We start from the raw sequence: 13,610 nt of genomic DNA on the forward strand, positions 1-13,610 counted from the left end.
TTAGAAGAAGAATATAAGGGAACATTACCTACTTTTGATGTAAAAGATGTCATCTTTAGAAAGATCATTCAAATACTAGTGCAATTTATTTTTATGCCAAATGCGAAATTTTTCAATTCAGAACTGTATTACTTTGAGAGGATTTCAGCGATTAGTCATTATTTGCCACCTAAGGGGACTTTGGGGACCGGAGGGTTTTCTTATTTTTTGTAATGATGTTCATCTCACTCCCCCACTAAGGCTCTGGAGTATATTTATGATCTCCAACCATGCGACCGAAAAAAATCAACCGAAAAGCCCTGGTTGGAAGTTACAATAAACAATAAACGTGTCTTAATCTATTAGCGACGACTGACCCCCCCCCCTCCGTTCCCCCTCAAAACCAAGTAATCCCTCCGAAAAACCTCCCACCCCTACCCATAACTAACCCCCCCTACGTGATGAGTAACGACTGTTACCTTATGTAAAATATTTTTCATTATATCTAATCAGCAGGCAAGCGTTGCTTATCGTCAAGTGGCAGTGGATGATGTCCCTCTGTTATTCTCGAGTTCAGATCAAGAGGCAGCTTAGATGGTATCAGTTCCATACACTGCTGTACAGAGGGAGACCAGATGCAATCCATTGCTTTTTTAACGCCATGATAGTAAATTAATTCTTAAAACCACAAACCCGAGAATGTTATTAGAAGTAGTTTTAGTAGTATAATATAAGTAGTATTTGAATTTTTATATTTTAATATTAGTTAGTTTTTAATCTAAACTTATCTTAAATTTATACATCTTCAAAAGGCTTTATTTTTTTTTTCCATTTTTGCTATTTTTTCATTTTGCGTGGTGTACCTGTAAACTATTTTTTTAGCTAAGCATACCGACCACGTTAAATACATTGATTGATTGATTGATTAATCAAAGTAATTTATGTCTTTTCGTGGCCGAAATGTTTGCTAGATATCTTAAGATCAAAATGTACCCGGAAGCTTGAAGAAAGCGTAAAATATAATTAACGAGTAACCTCCACGAATGTAGAAATGTTGTCATCGACCGTACAGCTTTAACGCCCCACCCTCCTTCCCAATCCGCCTCCGTCGTTTCGGATCTTTCTTTTTCTCTCTCTGTTACTACTCGTGTAGAATCTTGGGAATATAATACCCTTTACACCCCCATCATCAGTATACATATTCTTGATACTGTTCTCTTTACATTTCCTATGGTACGAACAAAAGGAATTTGTTTTACACTGAAGAGCCTCTTTCGTTTGGGATCATTTCCGTTATTCTCGTTGCTTAACTTTTTAGTCAGGGGCGATGCAGCGAGGAGAAAATAGACAGAGAGACAAGTTAATAACTAGTTTGACCCTCAAATTGAGGGCTCAAAAAGTTGTCACATAGTGCGAGAAAAAAAAGCCTTACAAATCATACTCGATTTAGTTTAAAACTTTCTTTTCCAAGCCCAAGGCAGTGTTTCTAAATGACCATTTGCTGATTCATTGTAGTTTGCTGTCGGTAATTCTAAAACATCTAAACATTTAAATGACTAAACATGATATCGTTCTCAAAGTTATCTTTAGCCCACACCGGCAATCACTGCGACAAGTCTGGGAATGTGTTACTGTGCATGTTTCACTAATTCAGTTTTAGCTTATAATTAAACGTGACGAAAATATATTAAACTAGACATGACGTTCAGTCGGCTAGAATTGAAAATCATTTCGATAATTCAGCTGGTAATGCCACTTATCCTTTTTGCATTCGGCATCCCCCCCCCCCCCCACCCCGTCCCTACGCGATGAATCATGACTATCACCTAACGTAAAATATTGTTCATTACATCTAATAATCAGGCAAGCGTCGCCTATCGTCAAGTGGCATTGGATGGTGTCCCTTTGATAGTCTCGAGTTCAGATCAAGCGGCAGCTTAGATGGTATCATCTCCATACACTGCTGTACAGAGGGCGACCTGATGTAATTCATCGTAATTTCGTGGCCGAGATTTTTTCTAGATATCTGAAGATCAAAATGTACCTCGTAGCTCGTAGTATTAGTAGTATAGTATAAGAAGTATTTGAATTTTTATATTTTAATATAAGTTAGTTTTTAATCTTAACTTATCTTAAATTTATACAACTTCAAAAGACTTTAATTTTTTTCCATTTTTAATGTTTCTTTTTTTTTCGTGGCGTACCTGTAAACTAGTTTTTTAGCTAAGTATACCGACCACGTTAAATACATTGATTTATTAATCAAAGTACTTTATGTCATTTCGTGGCCGAGATTTTTGCAAGATGTCTGAAGATCAAAATGTACTTCGTAGCTTGAAGAAAGCCTAAATTGTAATCAACGAGTAACTTCCACGGATGTGGAAATGTCGTCATCAACTTTCGTCTTTAACGCCCCACTCTCCTTCCCAATCCGCCTCCATCGTTTCGGGTCTTTCTCTTTCTCTCTCTGTTACTACTAGTGTAGAATCTTGGGAATATAATATGTTTTACACCTTCATCATCAGTACCGGTATACATATTCTTGATACTGTTCCCTTTACATTTCCTATGGTAAGAACAAAGGTAATTTGTTTTACAGTAAAGAGTCTCTTTCGTTTGGGATCATTTCCGTTATTCTCGTTGCCCAACTGTTTGATTCAGGGGTGAAGCACCGAGGAGAAAGTAGATATTGAGAGAACATGACCGCCGACCAGAAATCGCGGTTTCAACTTTGCCGTTTGTCGTTTGCCGTTTGCCGTTTGCCGTTTACCGTTTACCGTTTGTCGTTTGCAGCCTACCTCCTTTGTGTATTAAGAACCTGTTAAAATTGAGCATGTGTTTTTCAAGCCACTGTATCGGATTTCACGGTTGTGCCTTAGTTGATGTTCAAAGCTCGTAAGGACAAAACTTTTGTCTTATTAATATTTAAATTTATACGAAATGCAAATCACTGAAAGGCAAACGTGATATAACAAAAACATTCATGCATATAAAAGTTTAGGTGAATAACTAATCCGTAAGATTTTACATCAGAAAATTTATCCTGATAGAATTGTTTTATTTGTGAAAAGAAGAACAGCCAAGAAATGGAAAATTATGGTCTAAGAGCCAACCTTCCAATCAGCACGAGTTTTTAATCAATATTCAAAATAGAAAATGCATTCGCCTCGAACAAAACGTAATTAACGCCAAGTTACTTTAAGGAGCACTCAATCATTTAGAAGACAAGCGATTGTTACGTTAGCCAATCATGTTACTGAGCTATGGAACGTGAGGAAGATTAATTATTAACACAAAAATACGTGTCCATTTGAAAACTAGATACAAACAAAACTATTACAGAATCGCGCCCATTGAAAAACGTCGCACGGGAAAATGCAAATAAGCTAGAAAAGAGAAAGAGAGCATGCGTAACTTCACGCAGGCCTGTCAATCCGACTGTCAATCATGTAATCCCCCGTGTACGCAGTGTTCGAAAGTATTGTTTCTTGTGCAGACAACCGAAACGTAGCGCTTTTCATCGAAGAAGAATAGACGTAATTAGTGGCGTTATCTTGATTAGGTTATATTGTTTAAAAATCGGTCAGATGTAAAATTAAATTACCTTTCAAATGCCGGGTTTTCAATTTGTGTTAAGACTCAAATGCGGCAGATTTGCGAGGTTCGACCATCAACTTCGCCAAGAAAGCAAAACATCACAGAAATATTCCTTTTAGTAAAATTTCCCTACTGCCCCATACTATCGTAAAACAAATCTGTTTTCTCAATGGTAAAGTATTGTTTTTGTCACTCTATCCAAGAACTGAACGTATAATGTAGTGTGGGGCTGTGCGGAATTTTACCTTCCTTTTTGGCCCGTTATTGCCGTCAGTTTCAGATAACACGTCGGTAGTCTAATTACTTTTCGAAAAGCTTAAGTATACGTTGTAGATTCCCGCTCCACGTAGGTGCACGCTCACGCTCATAAGCTTACGGATGAACACTTCACGCTCTTTTGATATGCAAACGCGGCCCTCGCTCTTTACCGACGAAAAGAGCATTTCGTCACTTTGAAACAATGCTAATTGCTCCAATTGTATCTCCATTGTCTCTAAACGGATGCAAAGCGAAATTTTACAACTCCCGTTTGGGAATTTGTCAATTCAGATCTAAAGCGACCGAAGTTGGCGGTGAGCGTTTGCAACCTCATTCCTAGGTCATTGCGCCCGCAAAGCATCATGGGTACCCCACTTTTCTCGGGCGACGCTTTTCATCATCAACAATAAACTAGCCGAGGCTTGCTTCGAAGTCATGTTCCTAGAGGAAGAAATTGATGTAGAAACAAATTCTTTGGTACGATGGTTGAATTTAACCCGTGACAAGATGAAAAAAGAAAACGTTTTCAAGGCAGAAGACTTTGGGAAACCATGGGCATCAAGCGATCTGGCATTTCTAGTGGAAGGACAAAGGTTTCATGTCCATCGATGGGTTTTGTCACAGTGTTCACCAGTCTTCGAGAAAATGTTCACATCAAATTTCTCGGAAAAGGACAAAAGAGAAATAGTTATGCCTGGAAAGAAAATAACTGAGTTTCACGATTTGCTATTGATGGTGTATTCACTCGCGGAGCGCTCAATAACGAGCGAAAACTGTTCTTATCTTTTAAAACTCGCCGATGAATACCAAATAGGACTTCTTCTCGAAAAGTGCGAGGATTTTTTGGAGGCCTCATCTTGGGATATTTTCGCGGGTACTTTGAGCTTAAAAGACATTTTTAATGATTTATTACTTGAGCAATCCGCTTCCAAGAAAGAGCAAGTATTAGCTCTGTTGATTCTCGCACAGGAGTACCGCTTTGAAAATCTAATTATGACCTGTGTTTTTCAAGCGCGTAAATTTAGCTTGACGGAATTGAAACAAGATTATAGAGAGCTGTGTGATCTGCTGGAGCTAAATATTTACTGTGGGATTCTGGAAAGGATCATTGAGCGAATGGAGGACAGCTTTGTTGTGTTTTGATATCCTCTTCTCAGTCGTCGAGTTCTTGCGAAAGACAAAAAAGTAATCAAAAATTCTCCAACAGAGTTCTCGAGCACCTTAGATGGTTCGCGATCTTTGAGGGAGCTCAATGAACATGATAGGAGGCAGATCCGCGTTAAAATACATCGGAGCGTCGCAAGCCTCTTGTGGCTTCTGTCGCTACTTGTTTTTGCGGCTTCACCGCTCAAAGAATTGGTACGCACGCAAAACCGTTTTGTTTTTGTTTGTCGTTAATTTTCGGGACTCAACATTCGTCAGGTCCAACATGGCAAACGTGTAATCCATTAAGATTCTGCCATGCACGCGTTCAAACGAACAGCTTATGTCGAGAAAATGTACCATAAACTTGAGTCTTGTCTGGACAGCACTGCACTTCTCTAGACTGTCCTAGCCTGACTACACTACACTGCACCTTACCAGACTGATCTGCACCGAACTGCATTGCACGTCTCCAAATGAAACTGAACAAGACTGTACTGTATTGCACGTGAATGTACTCCACTGGACTAGATCACACAGCAGAGCTTTGCACAGCGCTGGACGTAACTTTGAAGGACTGTTCTGGATTGCCTAAACTGCAATGGATTTCACGGCACTACATTAAACAGCACTTAATTTATATGCAAAAGACTGCCAATAAAGATTGATAATCAGTACTGCTGTTTTGAGAAAAGATAAACTAATTCAAATTATATTATGAAGCTAGTTTCAGTTTCCATTATTTGAGACAATTTGTATTTTGATGATACGAAATGTAATCGGCTAGGGAAATAGTGTTAGTTGTCCTTGAATTGTCCCATAACTGAATACTTACCCTTAATCGTCACCTGTAACCTTTCTTATGGGTTGCTGATTGGGCCTTGTTCAAAAGCACAAGCAATTAAAAGTTTCTCCACTGAAAATAGAAAACTGTTAGGAGACAAAAATATTAAACACGTCAGTCACATTGTGAGTTGTTAAACGTTGTCATCGAGCCATTGAATCGGGAAGCCACTTAACAAAGTCTGTAAACAGAAAATTTCAGATAGTCCAGAACCAGGAATAATTCTTAATGATTACACAATACCTTTGAAGCGTTCGATGTGCTACTTCCTTATGACGTGATCCGAAGCGAGCCACGAGGACATTCTGAAAAGAAAACATCTAAAAATACTTGTTGCAACCAAAACATGCCGGCCCTACCTCTTTCAGATGACCTGTAGTGCTGATCGACTATAACTTTTAACTCCAAGTGCCCTATGCGACGCATCAGGGTTTCCCTATCAGCGAACGAACCCACCTTACACAGGTTAGTATAAATAATTATTTACTTACCTTCTCACTGATGCAAAGAGCCTGCTTCTCTTTTATATTAATTCTAACAAACTCAAGACAACGCTAACTCCTACACTGAACTAGACTGGACTATACTATACTTGTACCACTTAGAAATTTAACGTACCTGTGGTTATGTCCTAGCTTTGATTCTCCTCGCAGTTGTAGCTCAGCTTGTTGTTATGAATATCTTTTCATGAAGCACTCCAGTCCTGCTCTACTGATGTCCCAGTGTTACAAATTTAGCCATGAACCATCGGCAACCTTTTGATTGATTGTGTTTCCAAAGGTCAGCTGGTGTCTTGGGAAAGCTAAGTCTTGTGGGAAAAAAAATACTTGGAAAACTTTAAGAAAACGTTGCATTTCATAAGAACGCTGTTTTTTTTTATTTGAGCTGTTCTAGCTTCCTAAAACGTTTACACCCGTTTAAGAGCACTTTTGTCAGAGGTATACAATCTGCTTTGACTATCACTTACTTCCATTACGAATGAAGACTGGACTGGACTACATTTAAGTGGACTGGACTGGATGGCACTGTACTTCACTAGATTGGACTATCTTAGGCTGCGCTTGACTTCCCCCGACTCCACCACACTGCAGTACCCTGGATTGAAAAGGAAAGCACCATACAGTACAACAGTTTACTGCACCTCACCGGAATGATCTGCATGGAACTGCACTGCATGTTTCCAGACGCATAGCCCCCGAAATGGGCTTATCTTGAGCTGTAGTAATTCAGTTTCCAAGCTCTCAGATAAAAAATGCCCGCTTTCCTTTTATATCCTTTCTTGCGAACAAGAGACAACTTTAACTTGAATGCTATACTATAATATTTAATACTTTTGTAAGTGGAAGACAATCCTCTTCGACTAGCTCTTAATCCATCACTCAGAAATTTAACGTACCTGTGGTTATGTCCAAGCTTTGGATTCTCCTCGCAGCTGTTGCTCAGCTTGTTGTCATGATTACCCATTCCAGTCCTGCTCTAATGATATCCCAGTGTTAAAAATTCAGCCATGAATCACCAGCGACCCTGTGATTCCTTGTGTCTTGGCAAAACTAAGTCTTGTGAGAAAAAATACTTGCAAACTTTTAAGACAATGTGGTACTGTATTTTAATATTCTGCAAGAAGGATTGTTAATACATTGACCATACGATAAAATCGTATTTATTTATCAATTTATTTATTTATCAACTTATTTATATATCAATTTATTCACGTATTTATTCATCTCCCTATTTATTCATCATTTCTTTAGTTCTTTAAGAATTAATCAATGTTATTATTTATTATTACATATTTTATTTGCTCAATTTATCTTTTATTGATCAATTGGTTTTGTTTATTTCAAATTATTGGGTTTACTTTTATTAAATTATCAAGCGAACAAACATATCTTAAACAGATCAATATGCCAAAATTACAATAATTCTTCACTTACCATCTCAGTGATGCACAGCCCTGAAAATGGGCTCCTGTCGAGCCGCAGATATAAGAAATTCAAAGTAAAAACTTTCAAAGGTGTTGGTCAGTTCCCGAAAATGGACAGAGTGAAGTTTTGAAATCTTTAACCTGAAAGCCGCAAGAACAGTTTGCACTCGACAATGGATGACTTTGGCTAAATGTAAGACAACCACCAAACCCTTCGAAAATGGGCGAACGCACAGTTAACACCAAGGTGACTTTGCTTCTGGGGCTTTTTCATTGGCAGATTGAAAAGTAATAGAAACAATCCAGTTCACGATCCGAGCAAATGCCCCGAAATTGGCAATTCAAGCCTCCGAAAATAGGCCAATATAAAGCTCCTGCAGTTGAAATTGCGTTAGTAGGATATAAAACTAGCTTCTTAATAAAGGAAAGAACACATGGACAATCAGGTAAGGCATTTTATTTCTAATACCATATTATATCAATTAATTTACTAAGATTTTTTGAAATTACTCCACAGAACCGAGCAGGAGGGGACGTGCACCCTAGACGAAAAATTTGGCGTCCACAAAACTACGAATGTTCCGTGTCAGTGATGTAGACATCCCGATAATTTGAACACCCATAGTGTCCCGGACGGTGCTTTTATTTTTATATCAACTTGCTAACAACTTTCAGTCGCTTCCCATTGCCTTTGTATTCCGAACTGAAAATCCGAACAAGTTCCGAAAGGCCGAACGAAAAGCCGAAGTGAAATTCGAACTGAAAGTGAAGCCGAACTCCGAAAGCAACACAATCTCAATTTTCATTAACACATGCATAATCTTTTTTGTAAAAGGCTAATTCTCAATTCTAATTTGCTGTCATAGCTGAATTGCTCAAATCCGATCTCCTATAATAACGTTAAAATCTAGCTGAACCTTTGAGCCAAACCTTTTTTTGTGTTAAACAGCCTTACTCGATCACAGTGTTTAAGATCTCTTCAATCAAATGAAACTGAAAATGTAATCGGCCACAGTCGAAGTAACCATGAGCAGCTGATTAACACCGAAAGACCTGTTGACGAAGAGCCGAAGTATAAACGAAGCCGACATTGTGACAAACCGAAGAAGCGACGAAGAAGAAATGATCCAAACCGAAAATATGCCGAACAGTATTCGATTGAAAGAAAAATTTGGAGGGAGGACCTCGACCAATCTCAAGGGAACCCGCTAGCTAAGCTGGCTAAAGTTTTTACTTTAACTATTTTGAGCCGAATCAGAAGTATGACAACTTCTGGTAGAATTTGGATTCCAAGGTTTAACCAGCGCACTATTTAGTAACCCTCTCTTCATCCCAACCCACAAAGAATCTTACTAACCTGCCGGACATCAGCGTCTTCTAACTGATCTGTTCCTAGCCTCCGCGTATGCAATAGAGAGGAAGAGTAGAAAAAACCCAATAGAGCGTTGGCCCTTTTCTTCACCACGCTTTAACGTCCATATGCGAGTTATACCGGTAACGAGAGTAAGCTCTTGTCTGGTGATGATAAACTGGACCAGTTGGAAAGGAATAGCGTGGACTGGACCAGGCCGTACTAGACTGCATGGAACTGGACGCTGAGTTTTGGACTAAATGCACAATGAACTGGACTCCATTGAAATGAAGTGAGCGGGACTGAAATTAAGTGAACTGGGCTAGCTAGACTGGAATGGACTGAGCGGTGTTTGGACTGGAGCGTGTCGTAGAGGTCTAAATGAGAAAGATATTGTGGATATTTAGGTGAAATAAATAATACGTGAAAGCATCGTGGCCCATTGTGAAAGGAAAAACATTGCAAAATAATCCTATTCTGAGTTCGCAACCATCGCACGTGTCAGAAGAACTGAATAGGGATTTTCTGTTGGACACTTTTTACCGAGACAGTGCAAAACTTGGTTGGTCAACATGCGATAAATTTAAGTCATTTTTACAGAGTAGCCTTTGGGAGTAACAAGATTAGAAAACTGTTTAGTTTGAGTCACTCCTAAACCCTTTACGCTTTTACATCAGTGTTTTTGTTCTCAATACTGTTCCTTATACATTTCTCAAGGAGAATATGTTTAACTATCATGGGCTTCGTTTGTTGGTGATGATTTCCCTTATTCTTGTGTGTGACCTTAATTTGTGATTGAGGGGTGATATTGTAACGAGAAATCAAATGCTAGTAATTCATTCCTGGGGTTTTAAGATTATTAAAAAAATGACTAACGTCTGAGAACGAAACCTCCTTCAAGTTGCCAAATAACAGTTTCATCTGGAGTCATGCTGAGTAAACATCGAGGCATATCCTAAATTTTTCCTTGTGAAATTTTGGAGAATCTTATGGTAGAATTAAGTTTAAAAGTTTGCAGATTATCGCTTCATTTCAAGCCCAGAAAAGAAGCAAACAAACAGGCAAATGTAATCTTATTCAAATAGTTGAGAAAACAGCCGATCGTGTACACAAGATTTAAATTTTTAAAAAAACAATTGCAATAAGAAAAGTTTTTAATGTCTCAAATGCTCGAAAATCAAAACCTGCTTTGAAAAATGGGCTTTTCATCTAAAATATCAGAAGATTTGAAAACCTTTAAATAAAAAGCGTATTGCTTGAGGTTTTATCATTCAGAGCGCTTCGATTTTGCGATTGAAAAGAAAAAAAATAATTGTGGGCCTAATTTTCCACTTTTCATAATGAACGGTTAACTCTTAGACTCTAAAGAAGTGATCAACATGTAACTTCTCCCTATAATATCCATACATTATCCAGCAAACAGGTAATGAGAATATTCAAATATATCACGTTTCTTGCAAATAATTACAAGAAAATGTTTAGCAGCTATAGGAGAGAATCAATAATCTTATACTTGGATTTTAAAGATTAAGACGAAGGAATTTCTCAGAATCTAAATTGGAAGTGAATTGAATTATTTCCTTAATTCAATCGTCATTACGTTATTACGCACAAAGGCCGAAACTAACGCCTCTACAACAACTTTACAAACTCAAGACACTGAGTTTCTCTTTGAACTCGTCTCGCTTCAAACTTGTAACAAATTAAAATTAAAGAGCAGGAACCACACTTTTGCCATATTGTTAATGCGGAATTTCAGCTAAGAGGATGAAAGAGTAGAAATGGTTCTACTCGCGACAGCAGTTTTAAAGACGAATTTCAAGGAAGCCGATTTTGCCAAAAAAAGATAACGCTATGGAACGTCTAATGCTAAGTTATTGACAGCTTCTGGGCAGAAATACAAGCGGCTGAAAAGAATTAAAGGACGTAGTGAAACGAAGATTCGACCTTAAACCTCCCTTGAATTTGTAAATGGCTTGGCTTCCTTTGAGGATTATTTTACATAGTTTTCCTTGCTTACATAAGCGTCGATAAACACCTACCTGCTTCTGTCCGTTACGTTGCCAGAAATGATACTTATCTTGTTGCTAAAGTTTGACAAAACGAGAGGCGAAAGAAGGCTTCCGAAGGAGAAAACACTGTGTTGGGGCTAAAGATTGTGATACCTGTAGTAGAAGTTCTTGAAGCTTGGGATGATTTCAAACACTGCGCCGTTTTAAAACTTGTGCATGCACGTGGGTTACTGAGCTCTTCCCTGAGTGGCTGGTCTAACTGCACGGGGTCTTTAGAGCGTTGATTTTTTTCTGATTAGCACCATTGATAAGAGCGTATTCGCACAGCCTGTTTGTTATGTGCTAATGAGTTTGTCACTAAATAATAATAAGAAGAACAATTAAGAACAGTTGTGAACACCTGAATCACTCGTGCGTGAAACGGGTCACGAGAATATAAGACGCACGTTGGAATGTTCTGGACTGTTCAAAACAAGTGTTTTTTTTAGGGCCTGTTTAAATGGAGGTGGGAGACCCCAGGTAGGTGAGGTAACCCGTAAAAATAAAACGCGTTTACTTGCAATCTTACAACCCCGGGTGCTGGGGTGGTGTTTCTTGAGATTGCTGTTGCGCTTACAATTAAGGAGTTTGAGCAGAGGAGTCCCAAGCTCACATCTCAAAAAAGACGAAAGATTAAGTCTCGGACAATACGTATTTATTCAGGAAAGCGTCACGCGTTGTGTTCCGCGGTGTTTGGTTTCGCGAGAGACCGTTGACTTAATACGTTGTACGGAATAGTTTGGGAAACCAAATATGGTCGATTTACGACGCTAAATACTCCGAAATGTGAACATTTCTCCTTGTACTTCCGTTGCGGTTTCTGGTGATTTCTGCCCTGAGACGGTTAGGAAATGTACAAAGTTTTAAAACATATATGTTTCGCTTTTGAGCTTTTTGCCATGAACCGCGAACCCGGCTAGCCGGGTTACCTCACCTCGACACGTTTACATGACAAATTGTCACTCTTGCTGACAGGGTTAACCGACCTGGCAGACCGGGCAACCCGCCTAGACGGGTCACCCCACCTATCATGTAAACGTGATCAAAATAAAACAAGAAATTATATGAACAGGCGGGTTACCCACCTAGGCGGGTTACCTCACCTACCTGGGGTCCCCCACCACCATGTAAACAGGCCTTTAGGGTGTTACTAAACTAGAAAACCTCCGGAACCATTAATTTTCTGTAAAAATAAATAATAATGGAATTTTAAAAAAAAAACTAAAAATATCTCTACGCCGTTCGAAATGTCTTATTCGGGTATAAAGAACATAACGTTAAAAGAGAAATATTTTTATTTTTTATCTACCTTGACGTCCAACCACAGGAAGTCCAAGTTCAAAAGTGAGCATCTACCTATAAGCAATTACGTTCAATTTGCGCAATGGGTGAAATATAAAGATTTGCATGGCAATAAACAGTTGCGCTCTCAACCTTAAAAAGGTCGGAACTAGATTTGAGTAAGAACAAATTTACCCCGCTCGAGTGGTTGTTCTTTTACATCTTGTGTTTTTTTGGGGCCGATTTAGAGCAATTTAGCTCGGTTTTAGTTTATCTGCTTTGCTCTCTACATAATCCTTTCCACAATACGTCTGTGATGAACGCTAACCAAACGAATACACTGGACGCAAAATGCCGTAAATTCGCTCCGGACGCCCCAATATCCCCGAAATTCTACAAGCATCGCGGGCGATGATGTTTTTTTACGCTCGTATTCCTTATTCCAGGGTCAAGTATAGTAAATTCCAGCCTTAAGGTTTGCTTAGAGCCTTCGGATGGGGCGTTATTCGGATATCGAGGCACCCAAACCGGCGGAGCTTTCAAATTATTGTTCAATTTTTTGCTGTCAGGGTAGGTGACTGCCTATTTGTCCCTATGACATTACATACCTTTGTATTACTGTAATATTGTGAATGCCGCCACAGTTTAAGTTGGGCATCAAGGACAGTCAAAACATATTTCTCTTTTAAAATATTCTTCTTTATACCCAAAAACGAATTTCCAGAAAGTGTAAAAGGTCTTTTTAACTTTTATTTTATCCTATTACGTTTCTTTTCCAAAAAAATTTTGGTTCCACAGATTCCGCGGTCTGCTGATCTGCAGTCTTGTGACGCCCGTCTACATTCTGTAGAGCCAAAAGGTCACGGATGTGCATGTATACGGCACCATCAGGCTAAACTGATCAGAGAAAACCAAAAACAAAAAACCAATCAGAGAGAGGGAGGTAGAGGCGCTGGACATTCTGGAGGGCTATATTTTCCATATTTGTGCTAATCCTACGTGCTGCTTGTCCTTAACTTTAATTTCAAAGATATATCATTTTGTTATCTCCATCAAAAGATAACATTAGTTCTTTGCTGCGAAACCCGGTGATTCGCAATGCCCATCTCCTCCCACCACAATTTTATTATCAACAAGCCTTTTTTTGCTGAGGGTAAGAAACTTGGAGTAGAAATATAAGTA

At 38.8% G+C, this 13,610-nt stretch overlaps 3 protein-coding genes and 1 long non-coding RNA gene across 5 annotated transcripts in view; 3 read left to right on the plus strand and 1 right to left on the minus strand.

The window, feature by feature from the left end:
• Positions 1 to 1,019, plus strand: part of LOC113669165 (uncharacterized) — a 7,693-nt gene extending 6,674 nt beyond the window's left edge. The window contains exon 4 of one of the 2 annotated variants that reach the window (XM_089210363.1): positions 493 to 1,019. In XM_089210363.1, the coding sequence (XP_089066489.1) occupies positions 493 to 573 (81 nt within the window). In that variant the 3' untranslated portion in view covers positions 574 to 1,019. The remainder of the gene's footprint in view (positions 1 to 492) is intronic. The other variant, XM_089210367.1, reaches the window with a different exon arrangement.
• Positions 1 to 13,610, plus strand: part of LOC149053684 (uncharacterized) — a 47,085-nt gene that overhangs the window by 12,793 nt on the left and 20,682 nt on the right. The window lies entirely within an intron of this gene.
• LOC149053688 (BTB and MATH domain-containing protein 36-like) lies at positions 4,136 to 5,305 on the plus strand. Its single transcript, XM_089210260.1, has one exon. It carries the CDS (start codon positions 4,270 to 4,272, stop codon positions 4,975 to 4,977), a length of 708 nt encoding a protein of 235 aa, XP_089066386.1. The 5' UTR covers positions 4,136 to 4,269; the 3' UTR covers positions 4,978 to 5,305.
• Positions 5,454 to 6,875, minus strand: LOC149053689 (uncharacterized). Its single transcript, XR_016188931.1, has 4 exons — positions 6,440 to 6,875; positions 6,065 to 6,126; positions 5,813 to 5,907; positions 5,454 to 5,573 (listed from the first exon to the last, which is right to left on the minus strand). It is a non-coding gene; the product is annotated as an uncharacterized LOC149053689 (long non-coding RNA).

The sequence above is a fragment of the Pocillopora damicornis genome, chromosome 1 (genome assembly GCF_964200805.1).
Source record: "Pocillopora damicornis chromosome 1, jaPocDami1.2, whole genome shotgun sequence".
Lineage (NCBI taxonomy): Eukaryota > Metazoa > Cnidaria > Anthozoa > Scleractinia > Pocilloporidae > Pocillopora > Pocillopora damicornis.

What these genes read in the sequence shown, in the direction of transcription:
- LOC149053688 (XM_089210260.1), top strand. Translation starts at nt 4,270, where the DNA reads ATGTTCCTAGAGGAAGAAATTGATGTAGAAACAAATTCTTTGGTACGA.